Source organism: Hyla sarda, chromosome 7 (assembly GCF_029499605.1).
Source record: "Hyla sarda isolate aHylSar1 chromosome 7, aHylSar1.hap1, whole genome shotgun sequence".
NCBI classification, from domain to species: domain Eukaryota; kingdom Metazoa; phylum Chordata; class Amphibia; order Anura; family Hylidae; genus Hyla; species Hyla sarda.
The window spans coordinates 54,291,577-54,316,956 of NC_079195.1; the positions used below are offsets into that span (position 1 = coordinate 54,291,577).

At 42.2% G+C, this 25,380-nt stretch overlaps 1 protein-coding gene across 2 annotated transcripts in view; it reads left to right on the forward strand.

Moving 5' to 3' along the window:
* Positions 1-25,380, forward strand: part of INPP5A (inositol polyphosphate-5-phosphatase A) — a 468,069-nt gene that overhangs the window by 373,893 nt on the left and 68,796 nt on the right. For both annotated transcript variants that reach the window (XM_056529200.1, XM_056529199.1), the window contains exons 10-11: positions 10,226-10,321; positions 10,590-10,664. In XM_056529200.1, the coding sequence (XP_056385175.1) occupies positions 10,226-10,321; positions 10,590-10,664 (171 nt within the window). The remainder of the gene's footprint in view (positions 1-10,225; positions 10,322-10,589; positions 10,665-25,380) is intronic.

Genomic DNA, 25,380 nt, shown 5'->3' on the forward strand with positions numbered 1-25,380 from the left:
GCAGTTTAGATTTATATAACAACATGAGGGCATGTAAATAAAGGCTGACAAGTTAGTCAGTAGTAGTACTGCGTTTGCTACACGTTCAGGTTCATTAATAATTATAAAAGACTCTCATGGATTTCTAGCCATGTATTAGTCATGAAAAAAGGTATTTTAAGATACATTTTGCTGGGCCTGGGTGGCCATGTTGCTCAATATAGCAAAATAGCAGCTGACATGTATTTGCATTCACAACCAACCCTTCATATGATTGTAGGTGACCGATCTCAATGAGCTTGGAACCTATGGCAATCAGGGCCAGATAATTACTCATAGGGTGCCTGTAGGATGCAGTAATGGAGAATTACAATGGCAGCCTCCATCTTTTTTCCGTAAATTTCAGAAGATCAAGCCTCTTTCACAGATGGATACGTATGATTTTGGTAAATGCAAATTTAGCTGCTGTTTAAAGGGATGGAGGTTGTCCAGGTATACACTTCTGCCCTATCTGATTATTGGACATGGGGAAAATTCAACTGTGTTTGCTGTCACATTTGCCACGGCACAATTGTCCAGTCGTTGTACACAGGTAATATTCAGGGGGTTAAGGAGACCCCTACATGATACTCTTAGTTGTGGACAGTTGCCTTGGCTCCAGTGACACCCAAAATGCAGTTGACGCTTCACACCTCATGTTAGATTGGGCCATTATTCCTGGATAACCCTGCTAAATCGCTTTAGCAAAGTTTGCCTATAGTCTGTGCCCGGTATTGTAGCTTAGCCCTTTGTGCTGCAATACCAGACACATCCTGTTGGAAAGAGTGATGCTATTTCTCGGGAAAAAGGGCAGTTGACCTTAAATTGCCCCTTTTAAAAGCGGACAGAAATGTATATTTTTCTGCATACTGAGATATAATGTACATTAGGCTAGAAAAAATATTAATCAGCTTTGATATGAAGATTATGAATTAGTCTCTAGTCAATGACACACATGGCTCCGGAAGGGGAGAAAGGGAAATTCATGTTTCTGATGTTCCTAGTTTATGATTTGCTTTGGCAAAGCCATCAGACAGATACGAACGCTCTTATAGAGTGCTGGGCATCATGGCTCATATGTCACTTGGAATAACGTCACTCATGAAGGGTCATTTGACATCTGTACTTTAAATTTTGCTTTTGCTTTGCTGTTTGGCAACAAGGCGCTTTGCCATGTGTAGCTTCAGATGAAAGCTTCTCCTTGTCCAGCTGTCCAGATGAGCAACTGTTCTATGTGTCTACCCGGTCTATTTGCTGCCGTTCAATGATGTCTGGTGCAAGAAATGATTGTGCAAACTGCAATCTGTTTGATGAGGAAACAAAATAGCCTGGCAGAAAATAGAATGGAAAATTAAAAGGAAATAATTATATTTTACACTTTATTAAAATGTTAACATTTTCCAGAACACAAAAAATTTTTTACACTTACATTTTTTTGGGCAATTTTGCTAAATATATATATATATATATATATATATATATATATATATATATATATATATAATTAATGAATGCTGAGCTAATACACCATTTGAGACATACAGAATATTATATACCTTCAGTGTCAAACCGGCCCACCAGGGTACTGTGGAAGGACCCTAAATAGCCAACAAGAGCCAACCCTACTTGAAGCCATATCTTTTAGGAATATTTTGCAAATCTGTTAGACCTTTTATGTCCTTTGTGCACAATAACAATCTGTGATACACCTAATAGTGGACATGTTCTGTATAGAGGGAGGGTGGGACTTACAATCATCTTTTGTGGTGGATCCATGGAACCTCTTCTATTTCAAATAAAGTAGCAAAATCCTGCCGTTTAGTAGTGGAAGTATCCACAGTGAGAAATCTGGGTTATACAAGTGCTCAAATGTATCCAATATGCAGCCAATATCTGTGTAGGAGACCAATAATTTAGTGTAGACAGTTTTCAATTTACCTGTCAGAAATTGTGTGTAAAAAGGGAAACTATTAGGTGCCAAGATGTAATACTTATCATCTGCTATAACCTGCTAAATGTACTACGTGATGGTGGCCTCCATTCTTTTGGTTTGGTGATATTCCTGCTGGCCAATCACTTTATTTTTTTTTGTTTGACACACAGCATCTGTATGCATTAATAAAACTGCATTGTTAAATTGGGCAGGGCTCAGCTACACAAACAAAAGATTAAAGGGGTACTCTGGTGGAAAACTTTTTTTTTTTTTTTTTTTCTTTACTGTTGGCCAGGGCCGGATTAAGAGCATCATGGGCTGGTGCTGAGAATTTTGAGGGGCCTACAAGTGGCCACGACCTGACAGCTGGGTTGCGGATATTTCTCCTGGCAAAACTATTTGGCTATTTTGGTTTTCCAGTTTATATCTCCCATAATGATAACTTCTCCTTTCATTGTCATTTTAGCTATTTCCTCAACTAGTAGATCTAATTTTTAACTTGGCTAGGAGGTCTATAGATCATACCTACACGAGTTAGCAGAGACGCGCGACTAGACTAAACTAATATGGGGCATGGAACATCTTAGCTATGAGGAGCGATTAAAGGAGTTACAATTGTTTAGTCTTGAGAAGAGACGTTTAAGGGGGGATATGATAAACGTATTTAAGTATATAAATGGCCCATACAAAAAATATGGAGAAAAACTGTTCCAGGTTAAACCCCCCCAAAGGATGAGGGGGCACTCCCTCCGTCTGGAGAAGAAAAGGTTTAGTCTAAAGGGGCGGCACGCCTTCTTTACCGTGAGGACTGTGAATTTATGGAACGGTCTACCTCAGGAACTGGTCACAGCAGGAACAATTAACAGCTTTAAAGCAGGGTTAGATACATTCCTGGAACAAAATAACATTAATGCTTATGCAGAATTATAAAACTACATCCCTTTCCCTTATCCCCTTACATCCTTCCCTTCAATCCTCTGGTTGGACTTGATGGACGTATGTCTTTTTTCAACCATACTAACTATGTAACTATGATTACCAAACTGCAACATAACCCAAAATGACTCTATGTTGGCCTCATTAACTTGTATTAGGTTAGATTTTATGCTATCTTTCACATATAGGGCCACTCCTCCTCCTTTCTTGCCTTCTCGGTCTCTTCTGTATAAAGAGTACCCTTTGTATAGATATGTCCCAGTCATTATTTTCATTAAACCATGTCTCAGTAACAGCCACTAAATCTACATTCTCACAAGTTCATTGATTTTATTACCTAAAATTACCGAGCATTTGTAGACAGGACTCTGAGCTTGTCATTTCTTAACCTCTGTGCTGCTGACCTGTTCTGGCAGTGTTTCGGGGGGCAATACAAGGAGGAATATTATGACCATACATATCACCTCATAGTGTTACTGACCAAATCCTGTATACTGAGACCAATATTACCAATAATACCAGTATACAAGGAGGAATATTATCACCATACATATCACCATCATACTGTTAGTGACCAAATCATAAATACCAGTGCCAATAATGACAGTATACATGAAATCAATTATACCACTACACAAAGACTGAATAATATCACAATACTGAGTAAAAACCACTATACAAAGACTAACAATACCAATAATAGCAATAAACCAATAATACAAGGGCCAAATTATACTGGGGCATCAGGAACACAGTATACATCAGTGACTGACTAATTCACTGTACTGTTACCGAATAAATCCACTGTACACAGACCAGTATTCCCCATGCCTATATAGAAGTAGATACCAACTGTACCCAGGATCTGTATACAGTATACATGATCAGATACAGGACTATTTAGAGGTATATACCAGCTGTACACAGATCTGTATACTATGTAAGTGATTAAAGTTACATCCAGGGACTCACAGGAGACATCTTTTCTGATCTAATATGACAAACATTTCTGACAAACATGTTAGACTCTGTATTTTTACAGTACCCTCCTGATCTCTACACAATGGGGAAGATTTATCAAAACCTGTCCAGAGCAAAAGTTCAGTTGCCCATGGCAACCAATCAGATCGCTTCTTTCATTTTTCAGAGGCCTTTAAAAAAAATTAAAGAAGCAATCTGGTTGCTTTGGGCAACTCAGCAACTTTTCCTCTGGATAGGTTTTGATAAGTCTCCCCCAATATCCCCATCTATTGGTCAGGTAGGTAACTAGCAAGGTATACAGCCAGCCAGGTAGGTGAATGGATAGGTAGGTAGGGAGACAACTAGATAGGTACGTTAGTTGGTTAGTTAGGTAGACTGCCAGGAAGGTAGAAGCTAGCTAGACAGGTAGCTAAATAGTCAGGTAGGTAGCTAGCTGGGTAAGTGAACAGCAAAGTAGGTAGGTTGGTACGTATACAGAGAGGTGGGTAGGTAGGCAGACAGCCAGATGTGTGGGTAGTCAGATAGTTAGACAGCCAGGTGGGTCAGTGGACAGCTAGGAAGTTAGACAGTCAGTTGGGTGGGCCGGTAGGCAGTTAGGCAGGTAGTTAGACAACCAGGTGTGTGGGCAGGCAGGTAGTCTGACAGCCATGGGGATAGGCGGGCAGGGAGTCTGACAGCCAGGGGGGTGGGCAGGTAGTCTAACAGCCAGAGGGACGGTAGGTAGTATGACAGCAAGGGGGGGTGGGCGGGCGGGCAGGTAGTCTGACAGCCAGGGGGGGTGGGCAGGTAGTCGGGCAGGTAGTCTGACAGACAGGGGGTGGTGGGCAGGCAGGCAAGTAGTCTGACAGCCAGGGGGTGGGCGGGCGGTCAGGTAGATAAGTCCCCAAGTCGCCCCCAAAGCCCCCCTCTCCCACAGATATATTAAAAAATAACAAAAATATATACTCAGTCCCGCAGTTCAGTCTGGTTGCATACTCCTTCCTCTGTGTGGCCGTGACCTCTGTCCTCCACAGTGCTGGCACCGATGTGTGAGGTCATCGGCGCCTGCGTTAGGGCAGAGGTCACGGAAGGCCTGCTGTGACTTACAGGCATGTTCTAACTGTATGCGCATACAGTTTAAAGTGGCGCTCCTCGCTTGGGGATCCGGGGAAAGTGTCCTGGACCCCCAAGCGCGGGCAGCAAAAAAAAATGTTTTTTTTCTAAAGTGCTGCTGGGCCTATTGTAAGATAGGGGCCTGGAGCGGCCACTCCATCTGCCCCTACATTAATCCGGCCCTGCTGATGCCAGAAAGTTAAACAGATTTGTAATTTGCTTCTATTAAAAAATCTTAATCCTTTCAGTACTAATCAGCTGCTGTATAATAAAGAGGAAGTTCTTTTCTCTTAGAATTTCTGTCTGTACACCGTGCTCTCTGAAGACACCTCTGTCCATGTCGGGAACTGTCCAGAGCTGGAACAATTCCCCATAGCAAACCTCTCCTGCTCTGGAAGTTTCTGACATGGACAGCAGAGAGCGCCGTGGATAGACAGAAAAGAAATTCAAAAAGAACTTCCCCCTTATACAGCAGCTGATTAGTACTGGAAGGATTAAGATTTTTTCATTGAAGAAATTTACAAATCTGTTTGGCATCAGTTGATTTAAGAAAAAAAAATGTTTTCCCCAGGAGTACTAATGGATAAGTGATTTATTATTTTAAACACAATAATTTAGGATTTTTACGCAGTTTTGAGGATTTTCCGGTCATGAACCTCTTATAGCTGAACTAAAAAGCACAGAAAACATCTGTAAAGTCCATATTTACTGTTTTACTCAATTATGTGCAGTAGTATAAGTCATAACACCCAAAAAATCAACTAATTGCTACATTTTTGGTTGACAAAAGGAGGATAACTTTACCATACCTGCAAAATAACCTGTAGTTTTTTAGTTCTTTCGTAGAACACATTTACAGTACTGTACACTGATTGTTGCCATTCACATTAGACCTTGTCCTTACTCTCTATGTATATTAGGAGCAATTTCTTTGGAGGCTTAACTAACCTATACTATCTAGATATTTACTCTTCCACAGTCTAAAAGCACAGTAACTATGTACTAAAAGAGGAAAGTGCAGGCTGTGAAACCCATTAAACATCCTTATAGTGTAGAATGTGTTTGTCTATATTCTCTCTCATGGGTGGCTATAATAGGGGTGTCATGGAGCTAGTCCAGTAATGTAGGAGTTAACACCCCTTGCTTCCTCAAGCGTATATTTTATATACATTATCCCTTTCATTGCTCAGAAAAACCTTTTTTTCTCCCCAGACTCTTAAGATCTCAATTGTGTGATCAATTTAGGAGCAGTGCAGAAGTCTGTGATCTCATTACAGAATTCTTTGATCAGATTTGGGTTTTTAAGTTCTCAAGTGTTCCTCCTTCAAGCCTTGTGCATTTCTATTGCCCCCCAGTTGCTGCTAATTCCTTTATTCAATTATCTGTACTACCAATAGAGACCACTCTTGTAGTCATGGCTGCTGAAAGCTCGTAGATCTCAGGTCTGCAGCTGATCTTTTTTATGCTTGGGATGCTTTTCACACACAGCGGTTTTTGTTTAATTTTTTTTAATGCCATTGTAGTTTTTTCATGCTGGGTTTTGAGTCAGTGTCGCAAATGATGAGGGCTCCAAGTGTCGCAAACAAATACCAGCAGTCTTTTTACTTACAGAACTTGCTTACAACTTCACAAAAATTGTGACTTTTGATAAATTAGGCGGGCATACACATAACTTGAGCCAGTTAGTTTTCTAATTGTGTAGCTAACCACACAATGCTAAATCTCCACTATTGTGTCTGTGTTTATTGGTCCTGCTGTAAAGTCATTGCTGTTAAAAGCAGCTCAGACAAGAAGAAAATAGGTGATTTCTGATTACACATTGCCTATAGAGATATTACTAAGACGACTTATTGTTTAAATCAAGTTTATATGTTAGTGTACTCATAAAAATAACTTTTGACATGTCATAGGGGCATGCGGCTAAGCGCTTCTCTCCCCACACTATGGTACGCATAGCCGAAGCTGTCCCATAGACTTAAACCTGGCACAAAGCGAAGGGCAAACTTCTATAACTCATTCTAGCATTCATATGCCATCAGATCAAAACATTTGATTTATCTCTGACATGTAAAAAGTTTTTAAGTGTCAGTGCCCATCTAAACATGATTTTACAATTTTTGGTGCTTTTTTTCTCTCTAGTTTTCCCGTAAAGTGATGTTCGGTGCTCAGCCTTCCTCTCCCTATTGAATTATCACTGCTCAGATCAATAACAGTAATCTTTACTTGCAAAACTTGCTTACAACTTCACAGAAAATGCGTCTATTGATAAATTGGGTGCTCATACACATAACTTGAGCCAGTTAGTTTTAAATTGTGTAGCTAACCACACAAAGCTAAATCTCCCCTATTGTGCCTATGTCCATGGGTCCAGTTGCTGTTAAAAGCAGCTCAGACAAGATGGCTGCCCCCATAATAATCTACTAAAAATTATTAAATGTTCTATCTTTATTAAATCTGTTTCTATTTTCTAATTGTAATTTTTTTTTTAATTTGTTTTAACATCTGGCTCGGAGTTCAAATAAAATAAATCTTGGTAAAACATTCACTTTGAACATTTATCCCCTATCATGTGAATGGTGACAACCTCTTAAATTGCTGGGGTTCTGACCACTGGGATGCCCAGCAATCTCAAATAGGCGTCCCAAGTCTGTTGGTGTGTTGGTGGTGGGACAATCCCATTGAATCACTGATTTATAAGAAGTATTGAAATGATCTATGATCTAAATGACCTAAGCGGTTCCTAAAAAAGAGGTTGACCCTATTTGATTAAAGACACTGGTCCAGCATCTGAAACCCATGGTAATTAGACCTGGAAGTATGGTATTACATGGAGCCCTTTCACTTGAATGTGTTACCATAAAATATGTGTTCACGTGAGGTCCTCTAGAGTAGGAGCCAGTCTTTACACCAGCTTTCCTTGCTTTTTGCCCTTTTGGCTTCCCGTGGTAGAATGGGTAGAGACCTATGGGTCATATACTAGCTATGACCTGTACGCATATGTCTTCTGCTCATGCAGGTGAGCTAAAAAGTCCATAGGACACTGCTATGCTTTTGCCAGGTTGTTCCAGGGTCCTCTCCACTCAGACCTCCACTGATCGGAACTTGTCAATGTTACTATGACTTTCATTGACATAGGAAATATAGGCATGAGTGTTTCTAAAAATGCATGTTAAATCAGTACAGTAGGTCTTCTGTAGTGCTTAGTCTCCTGATATACCTCTATCAGGGACATTGTTACCCACAGAAACTAGTGTTCTCTCTCCTTTAGCATCCCTATTATAAAATAGCATCTGTGTCTTCGTTGTGCAACGCTGATCCACCCCTGACTGTTGCTGACTTGGCTCTACCAACACCTGCTCTGATGCCATTAGGTGCCAAGCTTTTTCTTTTATTAATGTTGTAAGTTTTTGTAGATTTATCCTCTACTTACGTTATTTGTCTTAACTTATTGTGATATCTTGGAGTATATCAAAACTTGAGGACAATTGGCAATAGGGAATTGTTATTTTGTTCTGCTGCTTGACCACAATATTATAATATTTGATAAATACTTGAAGTCAGATCCTTTCATAAGAAGAGGGCACCGGGCTCTTGGAAAATGTTCTGCTTGGTTGCCCGCGACTGTAGCAGTTCAAAAGAACAATGCCCCTATTGCATATGAAATGAACCTTGGTATAATTGAATGGATTTCACGTCATTTTTTAACCTTTTTTTTATTTTTTATTGTGTGGTCAAAGAAAAAGGCCATGCATGTAGTTCTCTCTTCTGCTTTGCAGAAGTTGCTAAGTTTCTAGAGCTTACTAAGAAGGCCAAGAGATAAAGCTGCGGCAGGGGAAATGCCTTCTGAAGCAGATGCTTTTAAGGGACAGAAATCATGAATTTCTTGAATTGCCACTGCTCTCTGATGGCTACAATGAGTGTGCGGCAGTGGCAGGAGCTCTCCCCTGTGTTTTGGGAGGCCTTTTTTTGGCCCTTTCACTCTGCAAAGCTACTTAAGCGCATTAGCATGTGGATGCTAGAAGAGCATATTGACCCTCATTTGGAAAGTTTAAATGAGTGAAAGATGGAGCGATTTGTTAGGGCTTTACAAACCAGCTTTAGAAAGCGTCCGGTTTGCCCCTCTGGCTTGTCCTAATGCTTGTTCTAATCTTGTGTGCTGTTTAAAGGCGACCAGACTGATTTGTGACACATAAGTCCAAAGGCCTTCTTTTTGGGCTTGACCCGATTAGCTAATCTGTGCTTTGAATTTCAATGCCTGCTATCGGTGAGGAACGCTCTTGGGAACCGCTCGCCTGTGAATCCCAGCATTTGAATGTGCAGGCGGGCACAGATGGTTAGGGGAAAAAATGGGTATTGCTAAATTTTTACATTGATTTAGTTTATTGAAAGAGAATACTATAAAAGAAACCAACTATAAACCACAAGCCAATGCCCTCGGGGTGTTCTACCCATTTTCTTCACACTATATAATTCAGTCATTTGTTGGCAAATGTAATTAATTCAGCAAAACATTTTAATCACAAGTTAATAAAATGCTATTAATACTACAATTAAACTATGGTATGTTTGGAGCAGGGCCAGAATGCCTAAGCTTTATATATCTGTATTGCTATATGTGTGCACGAAATACTGATTCCTCTCCTAATAATGCATAATGATTTAAAGGGGTACTCCACCCCTAGACATCTTATCCCCTATCCAAAGGATAGGGGATAAGATTTCTGATCGCGGGGGTCCCACCGCTGCGGACCCCTGCAATATAGCACGCAGCACCCACCTGTTACTGCGCTGGAGGGTCTGGCTCCCGACCACTGGGCTTGAAGATCGTGACATCACGACTCCGTCCCCGTGTGACGTCACACCCTGCCCCCTCAATGCAAGTCTATGGGATGGGGCGTGACAGCTGTCACGCCCCATCCCATAGACTTGCATTGCGGGGGTGGGGCATGATGTCACAGAGGGGCGGAGTCGTGATGTCACGATCTTCCGTCCCCGTGTTCGGGAGCCAGACCCTCCAGCGCTTCCGGAGCAGTAACAGGTGGGTGTCACATGCTATATTGCGGGGGTCACAAGCGGCGGGACCCCGGCGATCAGACATCTTATCCCCTATCCTTTGGATAGGGGATAAGATGTCTAGGGGTGGACTACCCCTTTAAGGAACACGAAGCCTACGTTTAAGTGTGTTCTGGATAATTGTTTTCTCTCATTTCCAGTCTTGGTCTCAGTGCTAAAACTGTAACAATAACTTTTTCTTTCATTTTTCAGACACTTTGTGCAAAAACTACAATGCAGACTGTGCAGGAAACAGACAGCAGCACAGTAGACAAGTTGATATTCCGGGAATCTGAGAATGATCGCAAGGTATGGTAGTCATGCTAAGTACAAGATTGGGTGTGATTGTTACTAGGGTTCATTATTTACGTAGTATGTTATGGTTAATTTGTAGTATTTTGATTTTGCAGCCTAAAAAGAGAGACACATACAAACCAATACATTTTTAATATTGCAGTTTACATGTTGTTCACCGTGTTTTGAAGTTTTAGAAATCTCAAAACACAACCATCGCTTTATGTTCCATTCTACAATGACAATGCTTTCTAACATTAATTTGACTTCCTCTTTTTACCAGGTTGTGCTACAAATAGAAAAGAAATTATTTGATTATTTTAATCAAGAAGTTTTTAGAGATAACAATGGCACTGCGGTAAGTAGATATTCTATTGTCTAATGATAAGGTATTAAACTTTCAATATCCTTTTGGGTTTAAATTTTGAAACCTAAAAGTCTTTTTCCAAGGATGTGTGTTTTTTTTTGTTTTTTTTTTAACTTATTTTTTATTTTATTTTTTTCTTTGTGTGGCAAAAATAAAGAAAATAAACCATAACTTACCCGCCACTATTTCAACAGCACCTGGTCCCCTGAGGCTTTCCACTCCCTGCATGTATGGGACGTCATAAGACACAGTAACGGGCCACTCAGCCAGTCGCTAGCTCAGGCGGGTAACTGCTGGGGTACGTGATAAGCTGAGTGGGCAATTCCTGCATGTACGCGATGTTGTAGGAAGAAGCAGACGGTACTTTATTTTACTTTTGGAGCAGCCAGACTTATTTATAAATTACAGAGCAAAGTCCCCAGAAAACCTCTGCTTGATGGCAGTGATTGGTTATTATCTAGAGACCCTGTTCATGTGGTCTGATCAGATGAGTCTTTGCCTTTTTTTTTTGTATAGCTTGAAAACCATATTTTCTAACTTCTGCACAAATGTAAATGAGATTTACTTTTTTTCCATTGCCTTTTGCATTTATTTCCTGTTGGAGTATATTCACACAGGATATTTTACTACTTTACTCCACAGAGGTAACATGGCAGACATTCTGGAGGTAGTCTTAGATTTGTGCCACACATTTTTACACATTGTACTGTATCTTAATTGAGATCATAGATGAAAATTCTCCTAATTCAATGGGGCTCATCTGCATCCTGCTCTGCAATGAACGTTCCACAGGAATACTTATTCCATTGAAATATTCACCCCCAAAAAAATCTGCTTCAGATCAAGGTGGACTGTGGTGCAGATTATCATTGTAAACAAATGATGCACATTGCATACAGTTGTTGGCACAAATTTTGCCTCATAATAGGTGTTAAAATACATGCCAAAAAACTGTGAACCAGAACTTAAGGTTAATAGAGAACTGTATTTAAAACCTCATGTAAAAGGGAGTACAGTTCATGTAAAAGGGAGTACAGTTCATGTAAAAGGGAGTACAGTTCATGTAAAAGGGAGTACTTGACATGTTGTAGAGACAAGTACCAGAATTGTGGGTTTCCCATGAAGCTTGTTCCTGTGGTTAGCTATTCACCAGTCTTGGCAGGGAGGGTCCATAAATAAAATTAAAATAAAGTAAGGTTTTAGAGAACAGAAGAGTTTTATTTTTTATTTTTATTATTTTCACAGTGAAGGCCATTTTCTTTAGGTCTAGTGTGGTAAAGCCCTGACAAATTATATATGGAGGACTATGTCCCCTCTATCTTCTATAGCTAGAGACACTCTCTAGAACTTTGTTTTAAGGATGTTTTTTGTCCAGTTTCCCATAAGGTTAGGATTGACACAGAAATGATGAGAAATGCATAGATATGATCACACATGTCCATAATGCATGTGGAAACATGTAATTCCAAAGCTCCAGCTTGTCACCTCCTTGTTGGGGTACACTCTGTCCATCATACTCCTGATATAGCTAAAGGCCAAGAGGGGCAGGAGCTTTTTCCAGCAGGCCTACATATAGACACAGGCCTTTTAAAGATGATGTCCGGATTAGGGTAGTTTTCACAATAAGGCCCTGTAGATGATCTCATTGTATGCATATACAGTAGCAAATGCAAATAATGGAGCAGTATTAGTCTTCATCAAGCTTCATGGACGGGCGTATGTGTACACCAGGAGCCTGTACAAGCTTAAATGGGTACTGTCACTTAAAAAAAACTTGACATGTCAAAAGTTTTGATCAGTCAGGGTCTGAGTGTTTAGACTGCGACCGAGACCATGCTCTTCTCCCAAATAGACAAAATTACAATGTAAGTTTATGGGATTGTCTTGGTCAGCTGCACTTTTCTCCCCACTCCTTTTAACAATTGGTCGGGGTCCCTACCAAACAGAATTCTTTTGACATTTCTCTAGGACATATCAAAGGATGTTTTATCTTATTCCCTTATCATGGGATAGGATGGGGATCCGACCACTCCACGTTTCTCTATGGAAAAGCCAAAGATACAGCATTTGTGTATCTCAGTCTCTCCCATAGAGATACACGGAGAGACATGTCAGCCACTGCTTTGTGTCGTGGTAGACAGTAATCCGTGAATGGAGCGGAGGTCTCTCCAAGCATGGAGAAAGCAGGGGTGTTGGGCAGGAGATTGTCAGCACCCGGGGCAAGCCAAGTAATTTGCGCCCCCTAACCCGTGGATTTTAGCACTAGAGTCTCTTCCACTAGATTAGTTAAAGAAACCCTTACCCCCTAAGCACATGTATTGTTTGTTATGAAAATACTGATGTAATTAAAGTAAAATGCCTCTAAATACGAGTTTATTTTCAAACACTTTATTGAGTGCGAACATGCATTACACATTCTCCACATTTTCAGCAGGTCTATGAATACAAATCTACAAATGTAGTAACCGAGCATGGGCCGCGCTATTATATGTCGTCTCACAACCATCGTAAACGACAAAAAATATCAAGAACAAAAACTAATCAAAATGGAACCGAACCCTGGAGATGATCCAAGGCACATGACGTTGGGTATTATAAGTAAGAGACAAATGTCAGGGGGGCATTATATGGGCACATGACAGGGGGCCCCTGTCATGTGCCCCCACATATATTGCCCCCTGACATGTGCCCCTCACATATAATGCACCCTGTCATGTGCCCCCACATATATTGCCTCCTGACATGTGCCCCTCACATATAATGCCCTCCTGTCATGTGCCCCCACGTATAATGCCTCCCTGACATGTGACCCTGACTTATAATGTCCCCTGTCCTGTGCCCCTCACATATAATGCCCCCGAGGGGGCAGAACAGGGGGCATTATATGTGATGGGCACATGTCAGGGGGGGCATTATATGAGAGGGGCACAGGACATGGGGTATTATATATGAGGGGCACATGACGGGGGGGGTCCTGTCATGTGCCCCCACATATAATGCCCCCCTGACATGTGCCCCTTACTTATCATTTGCCCCTCTTACTTATAATTTGCTCCCCCCTCCCCTTTCTCACGCCCGTCACCTTTCACCCACGCTGCGGCTGCTTCATTCCAGCAGTCAGTGAGAGCCGCGGGGACGTGATCTCCGGGCGCTGGCGCGATGATGTGATGTCATCGCGCCGGCCTGCTGTGATTGGCTCTCACTGACTGCAGGAATTGAGCAGCCTCGGCGTGTGATAGCAAAGTGACGGGCGTGAGAAAGGGGTGGTGGAGCGGGACAGTCAACAGCTCCCGCTCCACCATGCGATAATTCAGGAAGAGGGGCAACAATCTCGGGGGGGGGGGGGGGGCAATTGCCCCGTTTGCCCCCCCCCCCCCCCCCCCCGGATCCGCCACTGCCTCCACAGTGGGCGGCAACCCGGCGGCTCGGATTGGATTCGCACAGCCAGCACTGCAAAGAGAGTTAGCGAGCCAGGCAGGGGCAGAGAGCTGCGAGTGCGAGCGCGCCCCCCCAGATGTTGCGCCCGGTGCGGCCGGAGCAACTCAACTTCCTCTGTAGTGTACAGCAGCTGGCAAGTACTGGAAGGATTAAGATCTTTTAATAGAAGTAATTTACAAATGTTTAACTTTCTGGAGCCAGTTGATAGGAAAAAAATTGTTTTCCACAGAAGTACCCCTTTAAGGTAATGGATCATATGTACTTTTGTACATAGTTATTTTTTTTTTATTTTTTTCTTAATTTACTTAGTGTGGGTACACATATCCAGTAATCAGTGGTTTTCCTGTGTCAAGCACCAGGTGGTTCTGTTGCATTTGCTCTGCTATCTAATGCCCCATATCTTGAAGTAGTCCAGACCTATGGACACTTCAGCATGGTTGTGCAATCCAAAAACACTGCAACCACTCCAGATCACACATGTGAATCTGGCCCTAGAAGTCGCATGTTATGCTTTAGGACACCCTTTTGTTTTCTTCTTTCATTATTTATTTTATTTTTCTAGTAACAGTGCCACTGTTGTCCATGAGCGGTGTCTGGTATTACAGCTTAGCCCCATTTAAGCTAAATGGGTGTTCTGGACAAAAAAAATTTAAAAAAATTACGTTGCCAGGATGCTTTAAGAACTAAAAACAAAATATGTGATATTCATTCGGTTTCCATTGGCAACATCTTGACACAGGAAATATTGTCTGGCACTGGAAATGTTTGCTCTGTCATTTGTGGTGAGCCACGGTGAATGGCGGGACCACAGGGTGTAGTGGTGTAGGTGGATGGGGCAGATGTGATGCCAGAGTGGTTTTTGGATATCGGGAACCACCCAAACGATATCTCCGCTATCCCAATGGCTAGGCAGTGAAATGAGAGTCCACGACCAGGTTATGGTTTAACGGAGGCTTTACGGAGGTCAGACAGTTGTTATAGTCTTTACAGCTCGGCCAGAATCCGAGGGCCCTGCAGCTTGCTGGGGGTTTCAATACTTTTGGATTAGTGCAGCCACGCTGACTAATAATTGACTTTACTTTAGGCTTGTAATTAGAGACAGTAGACATAGTTGGCTGGACATACTGCCATATGCAGGCTGGTGGCCTCCAGGTGTACTGGATGTGAGGTGTCTGTGTTTTGCTGTTCTCAGTAAGAGTGATGGTAGAAGAGAGAGATAGCTATGGCTCCCCCCTCTTATAAAGAGGGGGCTGAGCCAGCACCCCATAGGTCAAGCTGCAGGTCATGTGCTTTACTGGTGCTCTCTGGGTAACGTGATAACATCTTAAAGGTCCTTTTAGGCATTTACATTGGTCCTCCAAAGGTACTTTATATACACACAATACATAACCTTGTACTGGCTAGACATAGTAACACTATCTTCATTATGGGGGAAAAATGGACTTCAAAGGTGCGGTGGGTCTTTTGCGGCGCTGACTCGGAACAGGCACATCAGGTGAGTATAAAAGGTTTATTAAAATGCAACGCGTTTCACCACACATGGGCGGCTTCATCAGGCATATGCCTGATGAAGCCGTCCATGTGCGGTGAAACGCGTTGCATTTTAATAAACCTTTTATACTCGCCTGATGTGCCTGTTCAGAGTCAGCGCCACAAAAGACCCACCGCACCTTTGAAGTCCATTTGTTGCTATCTACTTGGTTGGGAGGCTGCAGACCGGGCTCTGACAATCCTTACACGCTGTCCATTGTTGTGTGTGAGCTCACACAACCACCTGGGGTAAGAGGTTTTAAAAAGAATCCTTCTAACAATACCTACCCAGTCGGTTTTACGCTATGGAGCGCTCTCTTTTATATTTTTAGTTTCATTATGGGGGAGACACTGCGGGGGAGACACTGTAGGAGAGCCCCCAGGACACTGAGGGACTCAACCTGACAGGGCCTAAGGTTATTGTACAGGATTACATCCTGTACTGGGACATTACACATTTACCTGCTCCAGCCTGTGATTAGCTTAGCAGGCATTTCCTGCATATCGGGACATCATAAACAGGCGATGGGCAGCAGAGGTTTTGGCACCCTGACAACTTAGAGTTACTCCGCTGTTAGACATTTTATCACCTATCCAAAGGATAGGGGATAAGATGTCTGATCACGGTGGGCCAGCCGCTGGGGACAACCGTGATTCCCTCTGCAGCAGCCCGGAGCTAAGTTTTCTCTGAGGCTGATGGCGGGTGCTGCAGGGGACAGGGCATCGTGACGTGATGGCCCGCCCCCTCATGACGGCACGTCCGCCCTCCTCAATGCAAGTCTATGAAAGGGGCGTCGTGCCCCCTCCCATAGACTTGTATTGAGGGGGCAGTGCATAACATCACGAGGGGGCGTGCCATGATTACACGATGCCCTGTCACCTGTACCGCCCATCATCAGCCTTGGAGAAAACTTATCTCCGGGCTGCTGCAGGGGAGATCACGGGGGTCCCCAGTGGCGCCCCCCCAATCAGACATCTTATCCCCTATCCTTTGAATAGGGGATAAGATGTCCAACAGCGGAGTACCCCTTTAAATTTATCTATTTATTTTTTACAGAAAAGCCATATAATGGGGAATGGTTCTAAACTGTAATACCAGGCAAAGCCCATGGAACAGAGTGGCGCTGTATAAGGGGGGAAAAAAATCTTTCTAATCCCGTACAGTTTTAATCCTCCACTTTTACTATATTATATTTGTTGGGTCTCCATGAAGTGCGCTGCTTTAAATCTGTGGTGTGTTTTACCTGAAGACTACATGGCATATATCCCTAGGAAGAAGTCGGCAGCCCTTCTGTGCTTGCTGAGAATCTTCATATCCAGCCACAGAAGCCAGAAAAAGATAAATGATATAATGAGTCAGAGGAGATAATCTAATCTTCATGGTCTAGTTAAATACGCAGCACCATGATCGCTAAAAAACAAACTACCTATCTTAAAGGATGAATGTTCCTGGGCCGAATTCAACCCAAAAAAATCCATTGCATCCTTCATCAAGCACTGGTCTTGTACCAGGCTGACAGAAATTTAATTCGAGCTGGCTCCTGAAAATAATTATTGTATTTTAAGAGTAGTAATCATTGGCCGGGACATGATTGAATGTGTCCATGGCTATTGACTTTTGCTATGATATATGGCTCGGTTTAGTCGATATTCCCATCGAAATTGTATAATTAATTATAAGTGGGGCTGTCAGGTCTGCAGGATGGAGTGCCCTGATGAGTATTTGGGAAGATTAAATTTTCCTTCGCCGCAGCGAGGCAAGACTTGGGAATTTTCTCAGCGCGCTGCTTGTTGGATAAAGATGTTTTTCTGTGTGTTTAGCAACTGCTTGAGCTCAAGATGCATTGATTTTCTAGCCTCTATTTATTTCTATCTGTGCAGCGTCTCTTCACTAATAGCGGAATTTGTGCAGATGTGACAAGACCTGACAAATATTTATTATCCGCTAACTACTTTATCATTGTCCGTGGAGAGGGTTTTTTTTATTTTTTTATTTTTTATTTATTTATATATTTTTCGCCTCTTTTCTCTCTTCCCAGTGTAATTTAAGAGATAGATGTCCCTGATACATAAAATAGTTATCATACTTATAAAAAACCTTTAATAGATCACCTTTTTTTTTTTCTCTCTCTCTCAGAAGCAGAGATACAATTTTCTTTCTGAAAAGCCTCAGACTTGTAGTTTTGATCTCGGCCGTACCCAGCGGAAGCGGCTTTGGGATAATGCATGTTTGATCAGCGGTTTTATATATTTTTTTTTCTGAAGACCTAAGGGTGAACATTATACCCCAAAGTTATTAATGTTTGATCTCCTAGTTTAATACTGTTCTCATCGCTCATGGTCCCAGTATCTCTTTGCATGTTTTATTCACCGATAAAATAACAATACTGAATGAAAGAAGGGTGGTAGTACAGGAATTCAAAGGAGGAGGGTTTATCAAGGGCTTTGTTTTATTTCCTTATAACGTATCGCTCGTGAAGGCAAGTGTGATTTAGTTTTTCGGAGGGTGACCATAACATTGGAGTTGCAGGGGAGGTAAACCATGAGATTGAGGTCTTGTATACTGTTCTTGCCCTAGGGCAGAGGTCTCCAAACTGTGGTCTCCAAGATGTTGCAAAACTACAATTTTCAGCATGCCCAGACAACGGTTGGCTGGAGACCACTGCTTTGAGTTTTCCCCTAAAATGAGAAAATAAACTACCATTTATACTCCTCTGTGGCAAAGCATAGGAAGGCATAGAGGGCAGCAGCATCAGGGCTTCTTATATTGTGGGGCTTACCAACCGATACGAACCATATACTCTAGTTACTTTAATGGTCTGCTGTCTGACGAGATGGTGGTCGGTAACTACTTTTCCCCCAGGGTATGTTTTCTGACACAGAACGCTAAAGTCATGAAATCTCTCATCTTGAAAGGAATGTGCATTAGCATTGTGCACTAGGGGTGGAAGGGCGGAGACCCCATAGTCTTTCTGAAGAGTGCAGAGGATATCGAGGGGCCAGAGACTTTGGATATTACATAGTGGAAGGCATATAGAGGGAGTGTCATGGAGACACAAAATGGGTAGCCGATGGCTGTCATGGCATGCTGGAAGTTGTAGTTCTGCTGCACGCACTCTCATTTGGGAACATTGGTGTAAAGAAAACGGAGAGGTGTTTAGGCTGAAGTTGTTTCTGTAACAATTTCTTCTCATTTGTTTCGTTTTTATTTTTCTGTGGGGTTTTTCTACCTTTCAACTCATGTGATTCGAGGGTTTCCCTTAAGAATGCGAAAAATGAGAAAAGAAAATGTACCACAAAAATGCAACACATGCACAGATACATTTTTATTTCTTTCCTAAGCTGGGAAGAGACCAATGGAAATCTTTGGAAAGAAAATGCCACACCTCGAGTTGTGAAACTGTCAACCCCCCCACCCCCCAAAAAAATCACTGTATATGTAAAACACCCACAAAATTGATTGTAATGCATGCCACTAAAAGGTCTACTGTCATGCGATGAACTGTGATGCTGTATCTAAGCCTGCCATTTTGCAGATTATATAGAGGAGATTTGGCAAAACATGTGCAAAGGGAAAGTGTAGCAGTTGCCCAGAACAACAAAAGAAAACATTACTTTGATTTTTTAAAGGCTTCTGAAAAATGAAAGAAGCGATCGGATTCCTTGCTATGGGCAACTTCTGAGCTTTTCCTCTAAACAGGTTTTGATACATTTCCCCCAATGTGTTCCTACCTGCTCATAAATAATTTTCCCCATCAAACACACTATACCACTGTAAAATTACCAAATACATCCAAACCAAGGCCACATTTTACTACCACCATGACCATTGTAACTAATAATTGTGAATACAGAGCAATGAATAGAGTGCTGTTACATCTAGTTGATAAAAGGAGATTGTCATGAATTAGTGACGGAGAACCCCTGGACTTGCATTTAGCGGTAGGCAATACATTGGACTGAATGTGTGTAGGCCACACTGTCAAAGTATGCAAGGTGAATGTTGACCTAAAAATGACCAGTCAGTGAGAATAGTATTCCATTGCTTATCAAGTATCGGGCTATGAGTGAGGATCATGTAGATCCAAACGAATGAGATTCTTGCGTTTCTCCTGAGGTTGATCACATTATTGTTATAGAGTTGTTGTATGGCCAAGAGCTACTTGTTTTATTGGATTGTCAATAAAAAGGTTTTTTGGGTTGCTGGCTATTGGAGTTTATTTTCTAACAGATTATTAATTTAATTTGCCTGTATATGCAAAGATTTTATTTCCCAGTTTTTTCAGTGTGGTGCTAGTGGTCATATAAGTGGAGTAAATGGGAAAAAAAGGAGGGAATTTGGTGCAGCACTTCTGCTGGAAATGACTGGACTCGGAACGCCATGATAGCACAGGACGATATTTATTAAAAGATTTCGGACAACGCGTTTCAGCGCAGGCACGCGCCTTCCTCAGGTCCACAAAACAATCAAGTTGGTGTGTCATGGGGTGTGTGGCTGTGCTATTGGCAGCATGCCACCAATAGCTCAGCCACACACCCCAGGACGCACCAATTTGATTGTTTTGTGGACCTAAGGAAGGCGCATGCCTGCGCCGTATCACATTGTCCGAAATCTTTTAATAAATATCGTCCTGTGCTATCGTGGCGTTCCGAGTCCAGTCATTTCCAGCAGAAGCACTCCACCCAATTCCCTCCTTTTCCATTTACTGCACACTGCACATACCCTACCCACCACGCTACCGGTGCAGGGTCTCGCTTGTTCCGTTGGACCACTCCAGCGGATCAGGTGTGCCACCAAGCACTAGACGGTGGGTTCCGTTCGCTTTTTTCTATAAACAGCACTCCAGAGGACGCCCCTTTTTTTCTTTTTTCTTTGCAGTGGTCATATAAGGTATGCATTGCATGCTATGGAAAAGTCTGACATTGACAAATTCTATTTGCGTTACTTCTGAAATTTCCTATATAGATGTAGAGTGTGCATCGAAATAGAAATACATTCATCTAGCACATGTCACATAGTATTTGCAAAGTATTATTGGGTTAATGCAGAGATGTATATACTAATTATCTTGTTGAGACAGCGATGCCATCCTTATTTATGCTGACAGCTCTCCCCGTACTGTACATTAAACAACATTGCTTGCAAGACTCTGCAAAGGGTCAATTGAAGAACTGTCAGGGGGCAATTAGGAGCTTAGTTTGCTTGTCATGTTCTGCGAGAGCCGACTGATAGCTTTGTTCAGATCTGTGTTGTCAGATGTAGTGTAGCACATTTTAATAGCGAATTGCAGAGTCGTATCACTGATAAACAGCAATGCACCATGGTCACATTATACAGATTGATATCAACAGTGTAAGCTAAGTAATTGTGCATATTGACTTGGTATGTTTAGATTATTGCATTCGATGTCTATCAGGACTAGATTAGAATATGAAATGAGATGTCATTGACAAGGCTAAATCTGCCTCTGTCCCCTCTTATTTTGTATATTCTCTTATCCTGACCATTTGCTTGAGATATTTACTGGTCTTTAAAGACCAACTTAAGATGTTTATTGAAATTGATTCTAGTAATATGGCTCCAAAATATTTACAGTATTGAACAAGTCACAATTTTTCGCACTCAATATATTTACAGAGGTGCTATTGACATGAAACTTTCAAAGAAACTAAAACAAATAAGATTAGAAATTATGTATAATATTGTGAAATGACACATAGAAAAAGTATTGAACACACTGATAACGCTTTGTATGAATGCCTTTATTGGTAATGACAGCTTCAAGATGTCTTCTGTATGGAGAAACTAACTGTCATATGCATTGGGGGAATTTTGGCCCATTCTTCCACACAAACAGTCTTCAAATCTTGAAGGTTCTGTTGGCCTCTTCTATGAATCATGATCCGTAGTTCTTTCCATAGACAATGGGATTTGCTGGTCAGGTGACTGGCTGGGCCATTCTTTTATTTTCTTTCTTTGAAACCATTTGAGAGTTTCCTTGGCTGTGTGTGTGGGTTCATTGCCTTGCAGAAATTACCACATTAATAGATATAGCCTATGTAAGGAAGATACACCACCACTTTTGTCTATGGGTTGTATGCAGGTATTGCAACACATCCTCTTGTCTGGCCCTGACCCAGATTTACTTAAAGGGGTTATCCAGGAATAGAAAAACAAAGCTAATTTATTTCAAAAACAGCTCTCCTTCTGTCTCCAGGGTGGGTGTGGTTTTACAACTTGGCTCCATTCACTTCAATGGAACTGAGCTGCAGAACCACACCCAACCTGGAGACAGACTGAGGCTAGGTTTCCACTTTTTTTTTTTTTATAAAAACGCCCATTCTGCCGCATGGCTTTTTTTTGTGAAAAAACGCTGCGGCCAGATGTTAGCTGCAAGTCAATAGTAAACTGCAAAATGCCAAATCCACTTGGCGTTTTTCAGTTTGGCGTTTTTTGTTTTTTTTTATCCTTTTGGCATTTTTGGGCTCCTTGGCAGTTTTAAAAAGAAACGACTTCTTGTCGAGACTTTGGCGTTTTTTCGGGAAAATCTTGACGTTTTTCTCCCATAGAAGTCTATGGGATTAAAAAAACACCAAGAAAAACGCCATGTGGGTTTTAAATTTGGCGTTTTTTCAGGCAGTTTTTATTCTCTTGGACTTTAGCGATCCCAAAAAGTGTTGGAGATACCCTTTTTTATTAAAATTTAGTAGGGTACCATTGAAAAATAATAATAAAAAATACAGTAGTGATGGAAAAAATTGTATTTAACGAAATGTATCTTTTTTTTTTATACCAAAATTTTAAAACCTTTTTAAACAGGGATCAATTTATGTGCACGGGTAGGGACACTAATGTAGCCGACAATAATAAAAATGTAGTGTGTGTGTTTCACTTTTTATTTTTTTTTCTACATTTTTTTCCATTCTGGGAGTCGGAGTACCTGCAGTAAGGGACAGATCACAGCGGATGTCACTCCTCCTGACACCCGTTGCGATCCTCCTGAAGTGACTGTCGGGATCAGCTGTTCTCACCGCTACAGAGCCGGGAGAACAGCTGATCCTGAGCTGAGCAGTTTATATACATCGTATACATACTGCCCAGCAACAACTTACAGTGAGCCTGCAACGTGTATACAGTATTCACATTGCTGGCTCACTTAACCCCTTGCTGAGCTGTGTGCTAAGCCAGCCTGGCAAGGAAAGAGTTAACTTACACTGCTGGACAGTGTAGGTTAACCCTTTGGGCGGTATACACTATATACAGCTATCTATAGATAGCTGTATATAGTGTATACAGAAGATGGAAAAGTCCCCTTACTTCCGTCCAGTCCCCGCATGTCTGTGTAGCTCCGCCCCTAGGGATGATGTCATTAGGGGGCGGAGCTAGAGACTCGATCCAGGTTGGCAAGGGTATGGCTCTGTTAACATTGTCCGTATTGGATAATGGGAACAGACCCTTCTGTCAGTGTCTACCCAGACAGGGAGACTCCAGCTGTTGCTAAACTACAACTCCCAGCATGCCCAGACAGCCAAAGGCTGTCTGGGCATGCTGGGAGTTATAGTTTTGCACCAATTGGAGGCTCCCTGTTTAGGTAGACATTGCATTATGGGCGCTCTCCCCTGCAGAGAGTGCAAAAAATGTCCTAACCGATTTTTTTTTGTGTTTTTTTTTTTTTTCTTTCTTCTCGTTTCAGATCCGTGTATACAGAGGATTACGACGGATTCGATTACCACGGATGAACAGGATTTTTTATATTTTAATAAAATGGTTAACGAGGGCTGTGGGGGAGTTTTTTTAAAATAAAATAATTTTTCCAATGTGTTGTGTTTTCTTTTTTATTGAATATTCAGGCTTAGTTATGGAGGCTGTCTAATAGACAGAATCCATTACTAAGCCAGGGCTTAGCGTTAGCCCCTAAAACAGCTAGCGCTAACCCCCAATTATTACCCTGGTACTCACCGCCACAGGGGTGCCAGGAAGAGCCGGTACCAACAGGCCCTGAGCATCAAAAGTGGTTCTCCTGGGCCTAGGTGGTAACAGGCTGGCGTTATTTAGGCTGGGGAGGGCCAGTAACAATGGTCCTCGCCCACCCTGGTAACGTCAGGCTGTTTCTGCTTGGTTGGTATCTGGCTGATACTGAAAATAGGGGGAACCCTATGCGTTTTTTTTTTATTTATGGGAAAAAAAACTGCATAGGGTTCCCTGTATATTCAGTATCAGCCAGATACCAACCAAGCAGCAACAGCCTGACGTTACCAGGGTGGGCAAGGACCATTGTTACTGGCCCTCCCCAGCCTAAATAATGCCAGCCTGTTACCGCCTAGGCCCAGGAGAACCACTTTTGACGCTCCGGGCCTGTTGGTACCGGCTCTTCCTGGCACCCCTGTGGCGGTGGGTACCATTGTAATAATTGGGGGTTAGCGCTAGCTGTTTTTGGGGTGAACGCTAAGCCCTGACTTAGTAATGGATTCTGTCTATTAGACAGCCTCCATAGCTAAGCCTGAATATTCAATAAAAAATAAAACACAACACACTGGAAAAATTATTTTAATAAAAAAAAACTCCCCCACAGCCCTCGTTAACCATTTTATTAAAATTAAAAAAATTAAAGTTCATCCGTCGTAATCCATCGAATCCGTCGTAATCCTCTGCATACACGGATTTGAAACGAGAACAAAAAAATAGGTTAGGACATTTTTTGCACTCTGCAGGGGAGAGCGCCCATAATGCAATGTCTACCTAAACAATGAGCCTCCAATTGGTGCAAAACTACAACTCCCAGCATGCCCAGACAGCCAAAGGCTGTCTGGGCATGCTCGGAGTTGTAGTTTAGCAACAGCTGGAGTCTCCCTGTCTGGGTAGACACTGGCAGAAGGGTCTGTTCCCATTATCCAAAACGGACAATGTGAACAGAGCTTTAGACTAGTCTGAATACGTCTGTAGCTCTGCCCCTAATGACATCATCACTAGGGGGCGGAGCTAGACAGACCGGCGGTGAGAGAAACGAGGAATGTAAGTGGACCTCCTGTTCTGTATACACTATATACAGGTATCTATAGATAGCTGTATATTCTGTATACCGCCCAAAGGGGCTATAGGAGCAGGGAGTCCGGTCAGTATAATGACAGGATTCCCGGCTCCTGTATAGTATATACGGGTACACTATGCCCCCCTGTATACTATACTGCCCAAGGAGGTGAGTAGTGATGCTATACATCACTCCTCATCTCCTTACACTCTGTGGACCAGGCGCTCAGCATCCGACCCACAGTGGTACCCAGAAGACAGCCAAATTTGTCCCCTGTTGCAGTATTTTCACTGTTTCCACACACCAGGGAAAACACCAGAAAAACTGCCAAAACTCAGGAAAAACCTGTGGCGTTTTTACTGGCGTTTTTTTAGGTGTACAAAAAAAAAAACAAGTGGAAAGCTAGCCTGAGAGCTGTTTTTGAAAGAAATTTGCTGTGTTTTTCTATTCCTGGATAACCCCTTTAACCAGTTAAGGACTCGGGGTGTACTTGTACATCCTGAGTCACTCTAACTGGATTTAAACCGTTCTCACAAGCAGAGATGAATTAAACCCCGTGGGTCCCGGTTGCTATGGGCAGCCAGGACCCACGGCTAAGGCCGGGCACCGCCAATTGGGCCGATGCCAGGCATTAACCCTTTAGATGCCGCAATCACAGTTGATTGTGACATCTAAAGTAAAAGTAAAACTATCCTGGCAGCTCAGTGGAG